This window comes from Natator depressus, chromosome 4, assembly GCF_965152275.1.
Source record: "Natator depressus isolate rNatDep1 chromosome 4, rNatDep2.hap1, whole genome shotgun sequence".
NCBI classification, from domain to species: domain Eukaryota; kingdom Metazoa; phylum Chordata; order Testudines; family Cheloniidae; genus Natator; species Natator depressus.
Window position 1 is genome coordinate 106,626,946 of NC_134237.1, and position 21,103 is coordinate 106,648,048.

The 21,103-nt window shown below is 39.3% G+C and overlaps 1 protein-coding gene across 2 annotated transcripts in view; it reads left to right on the plus strand.

Annotated features, from left to right (window-relative positions):
• The window catches only part of PPARGC1A (PPARG coactivator 1 alpha), a 479,605-nt gene that overhangs the window by 382,008 nt on the left and 76,494 nt on the right, over positions 1 to 21,103 (plus strand). The window contains exon 1 of one of the 2 annotated variants that reach the window (XM_074951596.1): positions 19,415 to 19,601. The exons of the other annotated variant lie outside the window; for it this stretch is intronic. Coding sequence (XP_074807697.1) covers positions 19,554 to 19,601 — 48 coding nt within the window. The 5' untranslated portion in view covers positions 19,415 to 19,553. Of the gene's footprint in view, positions 1 to 19,414; positions 19,602 to 21,103 lie in introns of those variants that run through there. 2 annotated transcript variants of the gene reach the window in all.

Consider the following 21,103-nt stretch of genomic DNA (forward strand, 5'->3'; position numbering starts at 1 on the left):
TGTACTAACCCCAAACTTTAATACTGAAGACCAAAACAAAAAAGCTTCCCCTTCCGCTCCACCCCCAACTTGTATGTAAATACAGCTTGTCATGCTGAATGATTTTGGTCTCTTTTTTCCCAACCCCATACACTGTACCACATGGTTATCTACAGACAACAGGTCTGCTGTTTACAGTTTTTCAAAGGGTCAAAGTCTTTCAAAGTTCAATTGTTAATGTACAGACCAAAGGATCAAAAGTAGGATCCTCATTCACGCAGATGGGGCAAACTCTGGGAGAAGAGCTGTGAAGTTACACCAATGCTGTCAATGCTGCTGTAATTGTGGTAATTTGGGGAGATGGGAAACATCACAAAGCAATATGCAGTTTTAGTGACTAGCTCTGAGGAAAGTGAGTGATTTTCTTCTATCCACATTTAGTCTTCACTGACATGTTTTATGAAATGCCCCCAATGTGGATTCAGTAAGTGTGCTATGCAAAAAACTGACCTTTGACTGAGTCTAGTTTAGCATCGCTCCAACTGGTCTGAAGGGGAGCTCTCCTCTACATCACCAGCTCCAGTCAGGTGAGCTGAAAATGATAGTCCTCTGACCCAGTTCCTCCTGCAGCAAGTAGAAGGAGTCCTCTACATTTAAAGGTGTAGTACACAGAATAGAGAATAGCAGTATCTTTCAGTCACAAAACTATATACACCACAATAATGAAACTCGGTACATGTCCAGCCACTGGGTGAGGAACTTTGATAACTAGTTAAATCCATTCTTGTGTCTGTTCAACAAACAGAAGTCTGGTCTTAACAGAAATGATTTCATAAAGAAATTCCCATTATATTGGAGCAGGATCTCTCTCCCTCTCCAGGTTCTCAGAGTGACTTTAAAGGATATAAAATAAATAATTTAGGATCAGGATTGGATGGAGGACACCCAATGAAAATTTTAAAAAATTATTGATTTGGGTTTGGGGGAAAATGTAGTGGGAATGGGATGGAAGGGGGGAAGGTTTGTAATTCCAAACTATTTAGTGTTGAAAGGCACCAGTTTAACCCATGCACACTGCGTTCCTATCCACACCCAGTTTGCACACTGATTTCAATAGCTGGATAACAGAGCAAAATGTGTATTACTGTTATTATTTGTCAAAAGTGACCTGCCCTCCTCTCAACACTGTGTAAGGTTCTGTACATATGTAGGGACAAACCAGTGCTGCTTTCAAGGGCATGCAATTTAGACTTGTGCATACTAATTTTGCTTTCTCTGTTTTGCCATCCAGTCCTTCTTTCTTTGTAATGTTTTTAGTTTTGTATTATTATATTTATGATATTTCTTTGAAAATTGTAGGCATTTTTTATGCTCATTTTTGACAAATTGTGATGGAATTTCTTAAAGCAAATCGTGTTTAAAACGTGTAACGATTGCAGCTGTAAAATTAATTTCATTTGTATTTAGTCAGGTGTGGGCACTGACAGTCAAACAATATCTAGCATGGTAAGTCAGGATTCAAAAATAATTATGGGTTTCTGTTGTCTTCCGTACTTTACTCCATTGTTTAACTTAACATGTAGGCTACTGCTAGTTTCGCTATAGCAAGGTCTCTCATTTTGTCTGCTGCTGTTTTTACTGTTCTGAGTCAGTAGCTACAACATAACCTTTTTTCTTTCTTAGGGTGCAAACAGTCTGAAAAACAGCTTTATCAGCATATGAAATGGTAGAACTTGTTGTCAATAGCAGCTCTTAATCAAGAGGGTCCTGACAGATTAGTAGTGTATCAGTCAAACCTCATTTTTTATATGCGAGAATATCTGTTTTTATTACTAGATGTAGTAAAAACAGAGATGCTCCATTTATTTATAGGATTTGTGTGCAATAGGTAACTGCAGTATAATCTGCCTCTTTCAAAAATTCAGCTCATACTTGGAAAATTATGAAAAAACTGTGTCTGCTTGGCCCTACATGATATCTTCCTACCTCATGCTAATACCAGTCATACGAATTGTTCTAATTATAAACACGCCAGTTCTATGAATTTGGATTTTAAACTGCTTTTTCATTATACCATATATTGAGACTCCCAAAAATTTTCACTGAGGAGTTAATAGCAGACTTAAAGAGGTTATAGGCCTGTGTTTTATCCACTAAACCACCTAGTCCACACCTGGAACTGCGCCAAGGAGTACATCTGCTATATATCTCAATGAACAAACTATTCTATTCTGTAAGATTGGTATCAGCAGGGTCCTCTGTTTCCAACCATGCACATTTGCTCTGAGTCATGAAATTAATTAATTGAAAAAAATGTATTGTAAAATAGAGCAGCAGTTCTGATTTACTAGTCTTCTGTGCATTTGCAAATATTTTTCCCCCTATGGCTAGAGATATATTAACAGGTTTTTTTTCAATAGATGAACCAATGTACATGTTTTAAACAGTGATATAAAGAATTAAACACTTGTAAAGATTCCGTCATATTGTCATATTTATTTAGATTTATAATATACACCTCTCAGTGCACCCACTGAATCTACTGTACTTGCCTCCTCCCTTATGTACCAAGCAACCTTTTTTCGCTCTATACTGAATCAACACTTCTTGAATGATCATACCCTGGTATGTTATGCTTCCATAAATGATGCTGGAGCACCGGAGAGGGCCTCCCATTGATTTCAGCATGAGTAGGACTCAGCCCTTAAACTGTGTTTTTGGACAGTTTTAGAATAAGAAGTGGTGTCTCTAGAAATAGGGCTCACTTTTAGTTCATTTTATACAGGAGTTTTTTTGTTGAAATTGATCAACTGGCTATCTGCCTGTCTGGCACCCAGATATTTTGTACTAGGTGCATTATCTCCATTAATAAATAAAAAAAAGAAGTTAGACTCAGGTAGGTCATGGTCGGGATTGATGGACCTTAGTAGATTCACAGGGTCATTAAAGATTTGGAGAAAACCACAGATGTATGGGAAACTTTTTGAAGTTAAAAATCAATTGAAAAGTTTCGTGCCTAACTCCCCTGCAAGCCTTTGAAAATCTCCTCCTACTTATGCATTTTGTCTTCAAGTGTAGCTATACGGACAAGATGCCGAGTCCTTTACTCACAATGAATAGCATCTTCAGACACAAGTCCTATTGAAGTCTGTGGGCTATTTGTGGAATAAAGCACTATTCAGTGTGAGGCAGTCTCAGAGTTTGGCCCACAGTAAGGGGTGACTCCTGCTCCCACTGGCATCAGTGAGACTCCCATTGACTTCAGCTGGAAAAGGGTAGGATCAGATCCTATGTGTGTATATATTCTATTTGTCCTTGTACCTACATTCTCCATATAATACAATGGAATCCTCTGAAAGAATAATCACCTTCCTCACTCTCCCCATCATGTTCATCTATATGAGTGGAATTTCGAAATGACCAGGGCTGGATCCTCAGGTCCTTATTTGTTTTTGTGTTGCTGAGTGTTTTTAACTTGTATCCAGAGCTTTGTGTTTGTAATTTTATGTATACATATAATCTATTATGATGAACAAAAAATGAGCTCTGTAGGGCCTGATTCTGATAATTCCTTTAACTTCAATTGACTTAAATAGTTAAATATCTATAGTAACCTGAACTATATGAGTATTAATATTACAGTACATGAAAAGATGGGAGTTGCCTTACCAAGTGGGGGGTCAGTGCTAATGAGGCCAATTCAATTAAGGTGGAAGTGGCCTGTTCTCAACAGTTGAGAATCAATATGAGTTTTGCTATCTTTACCAGATAATTTGTGCTTTGTATGTCTAATATGTAACATGTTGATTAGTGTTTTTGTTATATTAAGAAGGTGTTTATTTTACTATAGGCCAGGTCTCTTGCAGATTAGTCTACTTGTATGCAGTTTATTAGATGTACGGGGCAAGATTTTCAAAGGGGCCTCAACCTAACCTCGACTTAGGCATCTCTGCTTGTGTGTGTTTCTTGAGTAGACTTGCACACATGGGTGAGAGGATTTACACATGAGATGGCCCCATCTTGGCTGACATACTGGGGATTGAACCAAACACTTCCAAAGTTAAAAAGCATGAGCCAAGCCTCTCTAGTTGGGGTTGACATTGACCCATATAACAGACCTCTGTAAAATGAGCACAGATGGGGACCTGTAACACACTAAATAGTAGATTACACATGCACAATTCCCTATTGTCTAAATGGGTTTTGCATATGTATATTTTATCATCTCTGCACGTTACTGTGTTAAAAATTGTGTGTGCCCATGGAGAGTTGTACACACACAAGTGGAGACAGTGTTTTCAAAATGTCTTCAGGATTAATGGAGAACTTGATCATCCAGTTATTGTCTGAAACCATACGCCCTGTGAATGCCCCTGCATACAATGTTATGTGTTTGTGTTTTTAAAGGTAATGGTTGTGGAGAGGATTATCTTTTCTCTGTTTACTTTATTAATCCAATTAAAAATATCCAAGACTAGGAAGTACTTTTCCAGTATTATGATCCCATTAGTTAAACAAAAGAGGTTATAAGTGAAGAAAGAAAACAGACTAAGTAGAAGCTGTCTAAATAACATACAATAACTATCAGTCTGCTCTGAAAAGTAACTAAAAATGGCAACGTCTTACTCAGCAGATCTGCTCCTTGTCTATTTCATTAGCTCTGTTGCTATTAGGGATATAAATATACTTTTACTACTTTTTTACTTGTGGTAGTATTGCAGAGCCAATGAAGTTAAAGGAAAAGGAGCTAGATTCAATTCTGGCTCATGCATCATCTATCAAATTGTTAGTTAAGAGCCAAGGTCTGCTCTTTGATGTATGAACAGAACTTCCACTAAAACCAATTAATGTTGAACCTGTGTATCTCAAGGCCGAATTTGCAGGACCAAAATCTGCCCTCACTGAAGGCAGCAGAGTTGCATAGATGTAAATGAGAGCAGAATATGATCCGCAGGACCTTTCTGTTTCCTGATGCTGCATGAGCCAGAAAGAATTCTGATTGATATTCATATCTCAGGATGTGTTCACAGGTTGACAGTTTGAAAATAATCATTTTGTTAAGTGAGAAAATTGGATTGGGAGTGAGACATAACAATAAACATGGAACCCCAAGATGCCATCTGCACGTAGTCACTTTTCAAAGAAGAACGGCATCTTAAGAACATTTTCTTTTTTATTGGGGAAGCGTATTGTCTCGTTAATATTTTCAGGATTCTGCGAAAGAGAAGGCGATGCATGTGATTTCATGCATAATCACCAGTTACTGCATTGTATATTCTGCAGTCCTTTCATAAATATGCCAGTAATGAAAGCAAGGGTCTCAATATGAGAAACAACTTTCTGTTAGGGAGGAAGGCTTTCTAGAATAGATACTGAAGCAGCAAAGAACTGAAAGTGGTTTTTGAGAAGTGTTGACCTCCTTTCGTGCCACTTACTGTGAATTAAAGCTGTGAGTGAGAACTAGTTTGGGCATGTGGTACAGCACTTACAGCAACTGCTGCCAAGGAAAAAGATTTGTGTTTCTAAGGAAATGCAACAAAAGAAAATGGTTTAAGAGCCAGTAGCTGTCACAGTGTAAAAGTATCTATGTTCAGATAGGGAAAAAAAAAGCTGAAATAGGTAATTTTATACACAGGTTGCAGTATGCTCTTATTCCGATAATGCAAAGTTCAAAAGCAAACAACTGTAAGTGTGTGGGGTTTAGCACATCTCATACCATTATAGCTTTCAAAGTCAAACTGGATAAAATCAGTTGTGACCTGCTCTATGCATGTGATCGCACCATGACTTGACTGTTGTTTGTCATTCCTTTGGGAGTTATTAGTAACAGCGAGCTACCATATAAAAGGGATATATTTAAGGCAAGGAAACTGGGGTTTCATGGCTACTTGGGAATCCTTTCTTAGCAAACCAAAAGGAAAAAATTGTCAGCACTCCAAAACCAATGCTGCCAAACACTATCAATTTCCACTACATTACGGTTATAAATATCTGGGGACATGAAGCCAGTTTACATACACTCAGTGATTTGTAGCAAGGATGTTATGAGAATTGGTCATGCAATAAAGTGTCATTAAAGGACAAAAACCATAGACAGAATGTGAAGGAAAATTACTTCTATATTTATACAGTGCCTTTAACTCCTTTTTCTCCCGTCAATTGGAAAGGGAACCACCTGTCTCTGTTGCTTATGTCAGACTGCTCCGTGGAGACATAAGGCTGTTGGAAAGCACATGATACTATACATATTTACACCAAGCCCGTATCTGATTGAGATTGGGCTTTGAGACCTGTGAGTTGACTAGTTTCTTCATCATACCTTTATGCATTAAATATGTGTTTGAACTCACTTGAAAGCCGTGTGATCTTATGATAGATTCATTTACGTAATAGTTAAATGACTGATCATGTGCCCTCCAACTCCTTTTCCATGCAAATCTTGAGGAATTTGAATATTATCTTATGCAGTGAAATGTCCTCAATAAGAAATTACTGTTTAAAATAACCAATATTTGTATGTATATCAATTGCCTAGAAGATATTTTTGTCTGCTATTTGCATGATATGGAAAAGACTTTTACTAACAAGCATTTTAAGCTACTTGGTGTTGTTTCCCCTTTGGAATGATCAGAAGTGTGCATATTTGGGGATGTATTTTCCGTCTCGCTTTTTGAAGCCAGCAAAGTATCTAATTTGTGGAAGAAGAGAAGAGTCTGAAATAGTAACAGGGACTCAAGCTTGAACTAGCAAGTTTTTGAGCAGTTCTTATTCAGTAGCAATTGGTGAAAATGAAGGACTATATTATGCCCTTGGATTCACCGTTCGGCTCTCACTCAAGGCAGTGGGAGTCAAATGGGAACATGTGACTGCAAAATTTGGCCCTAAGAGTTGTAATGTTTTCTTATAAAGACATAACCTGTAATCAATGGGAGTTTTGTATGCACAGTGACTGCAAAATCTGGCCCTTGGGGAGACACTGGCAGAGGGTCATCTAAGGCTCTCTGTGCCAGAGAATCACTGGTGCACTTCTACACAACAAGTTGGGTGAAGCAGTTTCACGTGGAGAACTTTTGAACCTATTGTGCACTAGAGAAGTGGACCCTGTGCTGACTCAGGGCAAACTTGAGGTGGGCTGGGTGAAAGGCCAGTGGACCTGTGGATACATGAACCCTCACACAGCGAACACAGAAGAACTCCAGACAATATTCAGCTGTAGTCTATTGCAGCCAAGTGGCCCATCCCACAATTGGGGAGTGACCTTCTTTTCACTCTGAACAGCTACATATGGCCTAATTGTCAGATTTTTTATAGAAGTCAGCAATTTCATCCTTATGGGCTACATTCTCCTACCCTTACTTATGATGGGGTTGCCTCAGTGATTTTGTTGGGACTGCTTGCTGCATCGGATACTACTCAATGTGAGTAAATGTGACACAATCTGGTCCTATTGCTTTGGCAGAAGGGTCATGTGCATTAGTAGAAGGAAGGACTGGAATGAGGCCTATAGGTGGAAATTTCAAAAACACCCAAATCACTAAGAAGCAAAAATGCTCTTTAAAATCAATGGGACTTATTATCCTAAGTGACTTAAGCACTTTGAAAATCCCTTGCTATGGGCCAATGCCTAGGGATGGGCTCTTGGGATCACATGATGAGACAAAAATCTCCACTTTCATTTTTAGAAGTATGTATCTAGTCGTCATGGCTATCAAGAAATGCTTGAAAATATGAATTTATAGCCCCAAATTGCCCTAATTCAACCCTGATAGAAGGATGATTAGCCTGTGGTTCTCTTTGTCATCTCCTAGAGCACAGAAGTTAGGGCTGGAAAGGAGCTCCTGGATCATCTATTCCATTCCCATATGTTATCGCAGAATTCTCTTGTATATTAAAGCCCTCAGTGCCGTAATATATGATTGATATTAATTAGGTTTGTGCAAAGTACTGCACTCCTCAACTTGAACTGAACCAGAAATAAATATATTGCTATACATTACCATTTTATTCGTTGAGAAGAAGAATAGGATGAAGGCACCTATGTGAAACCCACAGTACAAGCTTCAGATTGAATTAATGCCAGCAGTGCCTTGAGATTAATTTGGTTACTATGGTACAGCATAAGAAATAGTATACCATAATGTAACTATGTTTACTGATTCATTTCTGGCATTAAAAACTAAAGCCACATTATATATGCAACAACAGTCTTTTCTTTCTTGGAAGAAGAAGGCGGGTACATTTTAGTAATTAAAGTGAATGTTGCCCTCTGAAAAGTGCGAATGCTCTACTGGAAGAAAAGCTGTTATTCTCCTTCAGGATCTGCCCCACCACATGTAGCAGAATATGATATACCAAATGAGAACTGAGAAAAAAAATCATCATCCCAGGAAGTTTCCAGTCTTCTACAGCTTCTTGTTAAGTCTCTTTTGTAACATGATGACCTCCATTTTTATATGCCATTCAAGTGTATTGGTCAAATGTCACTTTCTAACATCATGTTTCTTCGTATCTCATCAGTATGAAAGAGATGGAACAAGTTTTGCATCTTAAGATGTTGAAAGCTGGGTAATAATAAAATAAGGCAATGAAAGTACCATATATTCAGAAAGCAATTATTTTAAAGGGTTTCAGTTTTGACATGCTTAGATTAAGCATGAAGCTTTTGTTTCATACACTTGCTGTCAAATATGTTGTTAAATACTGATACCACCTCCTAAGAGAACAACTTTTAAATTCCAAAATGCAAAGGATAAGCACTAAATATTTTGGTAGATATATTATGCCATAATGTCTACTGCGTTGTTCTTAATACAAAGCGCAGTAAGGCTTAATTAAAAAGTGATTGTACAATCTATCACAAACCTGCATTAGGGATATGGATGCCAAGAAAATTAAGTTGTATAGGTGGTGATAATGAAATCGATTTTTTATTGAATAGTTTTTATTTCTATGGCTTTGTTTTCTGTTCTTGCCTCTTTGTCAACAGTTAAGACATTCTCCATCCAAACTCTTTGAAAGCTAATTGGAGTCCATTGCTTCTTTGTTTGCATATTTATGACCCATCTAAGTTATTTTGTTCATTTTTGATCTGTTAAAAAGCTTGATAAACTTTTGACTCAGAGAATCAGTGCAGAAGAATATGACAGTAAACAAAGAAAAACAAGGCCTTCAGATCTTGTTTTTGCTAGTTCCTCCAAAGGAATATGCAGGTAACTACCAGCACAAAGTTTATTTTGATTTCCTGTAAGCAAAATTCACAGAAAAACTAAAAGGCACCAGGTACAACCTGAAATATTACTTCACTGACTTACCCCATAATAAGTAATGGTCTGGCATGAAAACCTGATAAACAGAGAGCAGTAATGAAGATGAAACTATACTTCTTGTAGTGTAAGAGACAGTGAAGAATGTAAAATGGAAGTAAGAGTCTACAAAAACTGGGCCAGATTTATCCCTAGTGTAACTCCATCACCTTAAATTCCATTGACTTTTCAATTCCTTTAGCACTCCAGTCATTGGAATTACACCAGGGATAAATTTGATCCTTTTTGCTAAAGCCAAGCACAGTTATTATACACAAAACAAAATGTCAGGAAATAGTCGTGTGCTCTGCCATGTAATAATTCCTCACCAAATAGTAAGTCAATGTTGAATGTGCTGTTTGAGAAGTCCCATTATTAAATATTTAGAAATGGATCTGAAGCAAAGTAAACAATAAAACAGTAATGATTTGAATACATCCTTTCTTCTTTCCTCTCTCCTTTTTATACTTTAAAAAAGTTGGTGTCTTGCAAAACACAGAGCAGGGCTTTCCTAAGCAGAACTCTGGGATCAGCCAGCACAGCTTCATTTTCATATCTTAAGTTCTCATGTTCAGTTTTGCCACAGTGTCCTTTATGCTGTGAACTCAAACAGCACAACAAAGAGGAAATACTGCTTTAAATGATCTTGCTGCTCGTCCTTAGTCCACATATTGCAATGCACTGCACATCGCAGCTAGCAACTCCTGTCGTGCTTTGGCGCAATATGCAACTTGGAATAATGTAATAGAGAAGACAAGCACAGCACAAGGCACTGAAAGCCATAAGAAGCATAGAAAGCTTACGTTTCTGGTATGCAGCAGTACAGATATTTGAAAGGTTAGGTTCTGTCTATTTTTAGCATTGGGACTGATCTAAAAATGAGGGTGATGTAAAAATTACATGTCTCTCTCCTGGTTTATCAGAGATTTTGAACAAAATGTATAAAAGATACTGCTCTCTAAATCAGATGAGATTTTTTGAAATAAAGCTGTGCCTTTTATTTAGAAGAGAACCTTTTATATCCTTGATTAAAATACCTTTACTGTCTATTTCACTGTTAGATGAGCATTTTTAGACTTTAGCAAAATTAAAGAAATATGACTTTCCCACTTATTGTTTGGAAAGATTTATTCCCCTGTGTAAATGACTTTTTAAAAAAAATTGGTAAGGCATTTTCTCTGGTATAAAATATATCTGAAGATAAATTATCTGTACTGGTTAATATCCCCTATCATTAAAACGGCTAAATGAAAATCAAACATGTTGTTATTTAGTACCTGCATCCCTTTCATGGGAGACAAAATTGAACATGTATATTGGGCAGGAATTGCCAGCTATGCTACGATTTATAGCACTGTCCGGGGCTCGGATTAACCTTTACCATGTGTTTCCCCCACCCTATCCTAAAACTGTCAGCACTCTATCCCTAAAGTATATGTCTATGGTTGGTTTTGTACACTCCCATTCAGCTTTAAAAGAAAATCTGCAAACAATGTAATATTATCTTGAGCTGGAGCACAAACATTTTTCCATTTCTTTGTAAACAGGGTTGCATATGAGAATGAAACAGCTGGAGATATACCTTCACAAAACCCTTGGGGACGCTTCTTAGTCATTTCTCCATTGTATGCAGTTTTGGTTTAATAAATTGGTAATAATATTATGATGAAGTGCTCTCTGGTTTTGGTTTGCTTACCTTTTTTTTTTACTTGCAAGTTCTACTTGAAATTCATAAATTAAAATAAACTTCAAATTAAGCAGCTTCCTATTTTTGGCTGGGTGGTTGGTTCTTTTTTGGTGGGAGACGAAGGGTAAATCTGTGAATATGAGTGAAAGACTGCTGCTACAGCCATGTCAAGGGTTTGGTATAGGCATTGCTTCTGCTCATGCATCTCAGTCCAGATCTGCTGTTCCAGGTGTGCAGTTCTATTAAGCAGAGAATGCAAATATTGCTCAATTGTGTCAGCTTGCCTGGGAGCTTTACAGTGGGGAAGATATTCACTAGGAACAAACATGAGACCAGCAAATTCATTTTACTTGTTGCCTGACATAGATTTGAACTTTAACTGGGTCTCCCTTATGGCTCATGATTTTGACATTGAAATGATGAAAGAGCAGACATACAGAAGAGCTTTCAGGATAGGGCTGGTACATATTTATGAAACAAGTAGCAAACATTAACCTATTATGGACATAGTCGATCTAAGATACGTAACTTCAGCTACGAGAATAGCGTAGCTGAAATTGACGTATCTTAGATAGACTTAGAATCACTTACTTCGCATCCTTGCAGCGCCAGATCGACGGCCACCGCTCCCCCGTCGACTCCGCTTCTGCCTCTCGCCCTGGTGAAGTTCCGGAGTCGACAGCAGAGTGATCGGGGATCGATCTGGCGGGTAGTGTAGACGTGGCCTAAGCTGGTGCCAGCTGCTGAATGGGATAAACGTCTTCTACCCTTTCCACACTCTTTCCTTCCCCATACTTGCTTACTCAGAAGTCAGGCACAACCTGGCCCTTTATATGGTGCAAAATCAGATTTTTAATTCCCATTGTTTTTGTATATTGTATTTTCCTTTGTGCTCATAAAAAACCATATCTATGCCTCATATTACAACAATTAGGTCAAATGACTACCATGTAGAATTATTTCCACCTTATACTTTATTTTAATATAAAAAATGCCAAGAGCGAGGCCCAAGAAAAAAGGCTGACTCAGTTCCACGGAGCTCTGTCTGAGGAAGTTTTTATTTGAACATGAGAGATGTGTCGGTAAGGCTGTCTGTCATCTCTAGTTTATTAACAAAAATTGCTAGGAGGCACTAAAGCTGCCACTGCCTTTCCCTCTGTTCCTTCACTCAAAGGTGCTTCATTCACGTTGACTTTACTATAGCTGTTTTGTGTAAAACAAGACATGATTTTAGAGCATTTAAAGGTTACTGTTCTTTTCAGTACTGGGCTGTGTACACTCCAGTGAAACCATTTTCCTAGCCATTTTACAGAACAGACAAAGTTAGAAAGCTATGTGATGTTCCCCCCCCCATTAGGTACAGTAATGCTTTGAAGTGGAGCTGGTAGGGAAGGGTGTCGTGCTCGCCTGTAGCAATGGGAACTTTCCAACATTTTGGTTTGTGCTTGGAGATCCCAGCCCCATGAACAAGTGACCACGTTGCAAAACCATCTCCAAAACTGAGTCGAATTGGCACTCCTATCAGCAGAATGGTCAAGGATTGAATGGCTACTGAGCCTGAGCTGTCCTTTACAGTCCAGAGTTGAGGTCTGGACGCTTCCTCTGCTATCACCCATCCTGTAGATATACCAAGGACTCAATTTCCATGGTTTTTAAACTCATCCTTTGCAAGCACTACCTTTGCATACACACATTTTTTTTAAGGAAACAAAAATGTGCATAACTGTATGCTTCCTATACAATAACCCTTCCCTATAAGTCAGTGGTGGGCAAACTTTTTGGCCCGAAGGCCTCATTGGGGTTGCAAAACTATATGGAGGGCCGGGTAGGGAAGGCTGTGCCTCCCCAAACAGCCTGGCCTCTGCTCCCTATCCGCCTCCTCCCACTTCCCGCCCCCTGACTGCCCCCCTCAGAACCTCCGACCCATCCAACCCCCCCTGCTCCTTGTCCCCTAACTGCCCCCTCCCAGGACTCCCGCCTCTAAGTGCCCCCCCAGGACCCCATCCCCTACTCCCTGTCCCCTATCCATACCCCCGCCCCCTGACAGGCCCTCCGGAACTCCCACGCTATCCAACCCCCCCATTCCCCATCCCCTGACTCCCTATCCACACCCCCGCCCCCTGACAGCCCCCCCCCCAGGACTGCCATGCTTATCCAACTCCCCCCCATTCCCCGTCCCCGACCGCCCCCCCCAGAACCTCCTGCCCCTTACCCAGGCCCAAGCCCCCTTATCATGCTACTCAGAGCAGCATGTCTGGCCACCGCAGCCCCCGGCCAGAGCCAGACACGCTGCTGCACTGCCCTGTAGGAGCGTGCAGCCCTGCTGCCCAGAGCGCTGCCCTCAAGGCGGCATGTCTGCGGGGAGGGAGGACAGCAGGGGAGGGGATGCGGGCTAACCTCCCTGGCGGGGAGCTGAAGGGCCAGGCAGGATGGTCCTGCAGGCCGTAGTTTGCCCACTTCTGCTATAAGTACTACCTGTAGAAGGCAGCATTTCTCAACTGTTATGTCAGCTGTATATGAACATATGTCACGTCGAATCAGTGAAAATGGCAGCATGTCCAGTTCAAATATGTGTCATCTCAGGAGAGAAGAAAATGCATAACCCTGTAATGGTTTGTTAGAGAGGTTTAGCCAAGTCCTCATAGATTAGTACAAATGCACCCTGAGCACACCAGGGACTCTTTAATGTGCAATAAGGCAAAACTTTAAATGATGCCCATTTTTTGGCTGAGTGGGTGGATATGGGGCTCTTTAGGTGATATCTATGAAAATGGTGTTATGCTCCCCTTTAGAAATGTACAGAATTAATTTGCCTTAGAGAGCAACCCATCTAAACATAGATTTAATATTGTTAATAGTCATATATGTTAGTATTTACAGTACCGAGCACCAATAGTGTACCCAGCATTGTACAGATACAGAGGGAGTCAGAGTCCCTGCCAAAAACAGCTTAACTCTTAATACACCTTACACCTTAAGAGTACTTTAGATGAGAATGTTAGAACAGTCTTAGCTCCTAAAAAAATTACCCCAGGGTTACAGCAAGGTACCTAGTATGCCCCATATGATACCAGATACTGGGCTTATCCTACTTAGGCCCTGCTCAGAACGAGTCAGAAAAATATTGCTCATTGAACAGAAGTTTCTAGAAGTTACTATGAGAGCTTAAGGGAAATTAAGTTACGACTAATGCTAATAAATGTAACCAGGAGAATCTGGATGGGATTTTCCAAAGCACTTACGAGAGTTAGGAGCACCAGTCTTATCCCTTAGGTGCTTTTGGAAATCCCACCTCTGGAACTGTTGCCTGGCTGTTTCTTGTATTGAAAGAGCAATTGCACACACGGAAAAGTGCAATAACAGTAAAGTGTTCAGCCTGCTGTATGGAAACGGTGCTTTTGAACACTTGGGGCCAGACTGAGTGGGAATGCAATTGAAGAGCTTGCAAGACACCTGCCCCTAGTACTCACAGTCAGTCTCTCATGCTTCCTAGGGACTTAAGAAAAATGGATTTTTAAAAGAGAAAAATAACTCAGTGATTCCCATCCCATTGCTGTAACAAAGAGGTATCAACAGTGATCTGTGGTCCCAGTCCTGCAACAGACTCTATGCAGGCAGTTTCCTGTGCTGGTATAGAGCACCACTGACCATAATGGAGCTCTGCTCAGGTATAAGAGTCTGCATATGTGCAGCAAGTTGTGAAACTGGGGTCCGTCTTCCTTACTAGCAGGAATTTCCCTGTCCTCCCCCCCCCAAAATCTGCTCTCAACCCCTTATAAAGGTTTCTATACGAAACTGACTCCTTTATGTGGTTCAGCCTCCCCAAACTGAAAAATTCCAAGCTCGCAGGTGTGATATAAGAAAATGGGTACATTTCTTTAGAGATTAGTTTTTCTTTAAAACAGTGATACTGTAATGAAAGACATTGGTCGTACTACTTTTAACGAGGCTGACAAACTGGGGTGTTTTTTTTTTGCTGTTTATAGTGAATATAGGTTCTGGAAAAACGTGTTCCAAAAGTTGGGAAAAACCTCTTATAACAAGCATATTTCTATACAGTCAATTTTTTGGTGGTGACAAATCCCTTACTCCTGTCTTGTTTTAATAATATTCACTAATAAATAATTTCATAATGTTTATTAAGGGGAGATTTCAGAAATGCCAAAGATAGTTAGGAGTCTAACTTTCAATAGGATTTAGGCACTTTTGAAAATCTTCCCCAAAACTTTCAGTCATAAAGGGCCATGACTGTGAAACCCATACTCCCACTGATGAGCACTTAATCTGGTAACTGTTCATCTTCAGGGCAGTGGGGTTACTCATGTCTGTAAGTATTTATCAGTGTGAGTAAGGGCTGTATAGTTGGGCTCAAAGTATGTGAAAGTATCTGTTTTTAGACCCGATCTTGATCAAACTCCCATTATCTTCAGTGGTGGAGGACTGAGGCCATTGTACCAGTATTGGAGATAGACAAAGATCTTTTACCCATTTTTGACTCTCTGGAACGTCACAGGTTCAGGATGTTATTGGGTTCTGGTTCTGCTTAGAGCCGGCTGATAGGAAAAAGGAGCAGAGAAGAAAAAAATCGAACAGGGCAAAAATGCAGCACATGGCTGGAAGAGTGGTAAACAAATGCAAAGTGAAGAGGGGTAGAGAGAACATTTCTAATAAAAAATTAATACAGTATGTATACTTTATAGAGGACACCCATTTGTGCTAACTTAGCTTCTGAGCAGTGTTCTTCTGTCCTTTATACAAAGCACAGGCTTATCTTACATTAAAAAAAAGTTGTATGACTCCTGGGGCAGGTAGTGGAAATGAGTTTAAATTCCATGAAAACTGGTTTGTAAACTGTAACTTGCTGAGAATCTAACATGTTGTTTGTGATTTGTAAAACCTAATGGTTTGCTCATCATTAGACTGTAGCATCTCCTCTGATAAAGTAGCTAAATCTGTTGAGTATCAGCAACATACAGTACTTGTGTGTGTGTGTGTGGGGGGGTAAGTACAGTTCCCTGTTGATCAGTGGTATAGGTGAAGGAAGTTGGGCCAAATTTCTCAAAAGTCAACTCAGATTTTGGATGCCTCAGTTTTTGAATGTGCAACTGGAGACAACTTATGATGTTTGAAGAGGGGCACCCAGAAATGAAGGAAACGAAAAGCAGTGGCCACTTTGGAAAGTTTGAACCATAGAGAGGAGGTGAGGGCTAAAGGGACCAAAAGGACAAATGGTATGGGTGAGAGAAAAGGATATTAGAAGAAAGAGACTGAGTGAATGATGTGTGCAGAAAAAGATTGCGGGACTAGAGATAGGGTCCTGGAAGAAGAAAAGGCAGAATTTTGGAAGCACAGCGAAGCACAGACGGCATGCTCGGGAAGCAGAGGAAGAGAAATGGCAATCAACAGAGTGCTGGCCTCCTGAGGGGGGGTAGAAAACAGTGCCAAGGAGGCCGGAAGTCTTTACCATAAGATCTCTCTGACTGAGGAGATCTTTTGTTTCACATGATGCTGTAGGGCAATCTAATTAGTTTGAAAAGTCTACTTGTAATGAGTGTGTCCTCAGTAACTGCCTAGGAAACACATTTGTTCAGCTTTTAGCATTTACAAAGCATTAGAGGTGAAAGTCACTGAAACTAGCACAGAGAGGTGTAAGAATCCAGGTTTCCTCAGGGGGAGAGTAGCTTTAATTTCTACTGTCAGCATCCATTAGAGGCTGCGTATTCATGTGTAAAGACTGCACAATTATATGAACCCATCTTTTACTTTGGCGTAGCCTCCGTAAGCTACCCACCTGTTGGAAGGCAGTTTATGGCCATTGCCTGCTTCCTTGATAGATGTGGGTCTGCCAGCGCTCTTTGCTCTGCATGAACAATAGGAGAATCTAATCCCATAATTTAAAACCCTCTGTTTACACAATTTGCTCACTTCAAAACTATTTTCTATCATGATATACTATTGGAACTTTGTTTTGCATTACATATATGGTTGGTTGCAAACCGCGTTTAAGGACATTGATAAAAGATATCTAATGGGCAAGTTCATGGTAAAATTTGAGCTAGACAGGTCTTTAAAAGGTAAGCCTCTCCATAACAGACTGAGAACCCTTGTTTAAACCATGTGATCTAGAATCGTGCTGGAAAAATGGTTTTCAAGTACAGTTTGGTCAGAACATTCCTTGACATCCATTCTGGAAAATTGTTGCTGCAAGAGTAGATCAAGCCAGTGTGTGGACAAGCCTTTAGTAAAGCGCTATACTATTATTAGTTGTTGCTGGTACATTATGTGCTAGGAAAGTTCTCCCATCTCTAAAGCTAGTATGAAATCACCACAAAGGTTACAGTTTGTATTTATCAGTTAACTTGCTAATTTGAAGCAAACGTAGTGAGGTGGAATTGTAGAAAATAGAAACAACACGAGCAGGTCAAAATATCCAAAACAGCAATATACAAATGTTCCAGTGTAAATACATTTCTATAAAAGGTGTGAATGGAACTTAAAAAAAAATGATGGATTCTGTACAGTCAATGAACACAATTATAAGTAGGTATTGAAGGAGAATATTCCACCAAGCATGGATCCACTGATAATAATTAATAAGAATCTACTCCACTTCAGTCAGTCGGGTGCCCAACATTATTTCACAGTTGACTGTTCTGAGGGTAGAGGTAATGACCTTTGCCCCAGATCTTAATAATTTACTGCAGTTTTATCATTAAATCAGCATATAATTGGGAAGGAAATTAGGTTTTTTTCATGGTGAGAGCCAAGTAATACCGTTAATTTAATCATTTGTAGGAAAAGGCTTTCTATAGTCATAGGGTATTTTGTTGTGGGTTTTTTTAATTAAGTAAAGTAGAAACAATGTCACTTTTTGTCATTCATGTTTGATGAAAATATGACAGTGTGATGTGATTTGCAACTTAAACACAAGCAGGGAAATCTGTACTTTTTTTCAAATCCAGCAATGATAAATTGTCAAATAAGCCAAGTGTTTTCCTGTGACTTGTTACAATTTTTGGAATGCATTTAGTATCTGAAAAATAACCTCTTGCAGCCTCTTTTTGTCTTTTCTCTCAGCAAAATCTCTGTAGCTTGATAATAACTACATTCATTTAGCATTTAGAATAATCAAGTTTGCAAATAACTTAACAATGAAAATGAATATTTCAAAGCAAGGAGAATGACCAATTATGGTTTTGTGACTATAACTAGCAGGACAGCATGACTCATATCTAGCACTTATATTTTGCAAACTAGGCTTTTGAATACAGCTAATTAAAAAGAGACAAAGACACAACTTTTTTAAAAATGAAAAGGCAGGTGGAGATGGTTAAACAAGACCTTTATTTTTTTCTGTTGTGGGAAATGTTCTGCAGTTATGTTTGGTACCTTCAGTTTGTTATGTATTCAGTGTGTAGTGTCATCATAAACCAGTTGCACCTGCAGCAGCTCCCATTGTCTCAGGGAGAGAGCTGTAAAAGGCTTAAAGAAGAAACACTTCTGTTAATAGCGTGTCGTGTTTTCACATGACAACGAGAGCATTCTTGTTTTTAAACAGAAAATGCACAGCCCAGGTCAGCGAGGTTGGAATACAGTGTTTATACAAAAATGCACCCTAAGGCAGCACTGAGGAAATACTACTTATATGAAAATGGAGACAGGAATCTGAGCAGTTATGGACAGGACTACAACAGTTGTATTTAATAACATTGTTTTCCAGGAGGGCTGCGTGAGAAATGGAAATGATTATAGAGAAGAGCTGAAAAAAGAAATTCATATTTCAGTGGGAGTAGGATCAGGCCCCTTGTTTGTAGCAGATGCTAAATAAGTAAAGGACTGTGTTTGCACTGATGTTTGCAGCATCACTGTGAGATACAGTCTGTGTAGAGGTCTTTGCTTGTTAAAAAAAAAAATTGGCTCCAGTAGTTATTGATCAGAAGTTTCTAATATATCACAATTTAAAAAAAAATACTCCACAAGGTATAAAATGACTAGTAAAAATTAATCGTGCAGTAACTTTTTACACACCTCTCTAATAACATTTCCAAACTAAACAGCACTAGTTAGCCAACCCGAAGTAGCCCACTTAGAATCAAGGTATTCAAAAAATACATGCTTTACCGCATATGAGAGTTCCTTCACGGTTGTCTTTGTAACAACTACAGCTTTGTCTGTTGCTTGTTTTGGAAAAAAAAAAAGAAATTAAAAAAAGATTGTAGGGGATTTGAGTTATATGGCAGCAGCACAAGTTAGGGGGTGTGGCATCAAAGTCTGATTTTAATCCCAGTGTGGTGCTGCAGACTCGAGGGCCTGAGTGGGGTTTTTAGAAAGACTGACTCCACTGAAGCCTCGGGTCTGCCTCTGGCTCGTGACGTCACTAGTTTCAGCAGCCGCACCAGAAGGCTGGGTGAGTGACAGCCCAGCCTACTTTTTAAATAGCTTTGTCACGTGACTGGGAACAGTAGTAAGACAGGTGCCTTCAGTTCACCCTCAGTAAGGGTCTAGTTGCCTGTGCAGGAGTGTGTGCTCTGTGTGAGGCTGTGGATTGCAGTTTAAAAGCTACACTGCTGTCATTCAGGAGCTGGATGGCGTGGGACATGTGCAACCAGGACTCTGTATGGAGTGATATAGAGGTGAGCTTTGCATTATGAACAGAGTGAGAATTGTCTTGTGTGCAACCCCTTCTGGAGGTAATTCATTTAAATGGAATAATTATAAAAGTATACTAGAGATCATGTGTTGGAAAGAAGTCTGAATCGTATGTGAACTTTGCTAATTTAAGGTTACTTTATAATGCCTTGAGCAAATCACAGCTTAGCTGCTGTCATCAGTATCTCCTGCAGTTGGAAACTATTTTCATGTGCCTTTGGCTCGCTTTCCAGTCATATGCAATATTTATGCTCTAAGATAGTGATATGAATCAGTGTCTGAAGTCTTTCCAGTGGCATTTAGTGGCCTGGTTGGAAAAATGCCATGTCTATTTATAATTAGATTAAGACTTTTTAAAAAAAGTTAAAATTAATCAGTGGTTTCATATTTTGATTTTTGTTTGGTTTTGTTTTTTGCTATGCTCTGTTCAGGATTTTTCTCATTTATCACTTGCAGAATTGACACACACAAACTGAGAAAGATGAATATGATGTTGTTGCCTTATTGTTTTAAATTCCTTTAAAACAGGGTACTGGAAATAGATGTTACTTTACTTCTGATTATTGAACTGGATTATAGTATTGCAGTTAAAATGTTCTATAGGATGAGGTTCTCAGTTAATCCAAGTAGTCCAGCAAATAGTTAAATCCTACTGTACAGCAGAGACAACAGGATGAACCATGAGAATAGAGTTTATGCGGGACTATGTGAGCTGCTGCTGCTGCCGCTGCTGCTGCTTCTATAAAAATAGATGGCAATACATCAAATCCACAGCTTCTGCTGGCTACAGTTCATAAAGGAAAAAAGCAAGCAATTCCCTGGTAATCTCTGGAGTATAATGTGAGGTTTGAGGATTTCTGCATATTTGCATTCTGCAAAATGGAGCCTTATCTGAAAGTTCTGGCAACTTGTGAAGCAAAGGAAACTTTCTTTGGACCCAGTTGAGAGGAATCCAAAAGACAAACCTGCTCAAAGGAACTGACCCCCTGACGACAAGTTTGGAATAAGTACTTAAAATCCTCCCCTTAGACATCTCTTAAATAAGATGCATGTATGGTGCAGAGATACACATCTAAAGTGAAAATGTGCTGGTGTTCTCTGTTTGTATAATTACATTTTTCCTATCTATTAAGGCATGCATCGGATTCTTAACTCTTTTTGTCGTGTTTTCAATATTTGCAGCATGCCATTGTATCCACTGATTTCTGTTTGCATATTGTAATTGCTCTTATCTTGTTTTGATTTCTTGGTAAAACAGAATAGATATGGATAATTCATATGTCCTGTAGCTATTATGAGTCAAGGCTGTAAGTGGATGACTTTCTGGCTCCAAAGTTCTAATTGTTTCTGAGTAGCTGGAGTATCCTGTGGGTTGTTGTCTGGCTTATAGCGTGGGTCTCAGCTGCTGTAGCTTCATTTTTCCATCCATGTATTATTCTTAATGCTGCTAGGATTTGATTGAGGAACCAGCTTATATAGAAATATT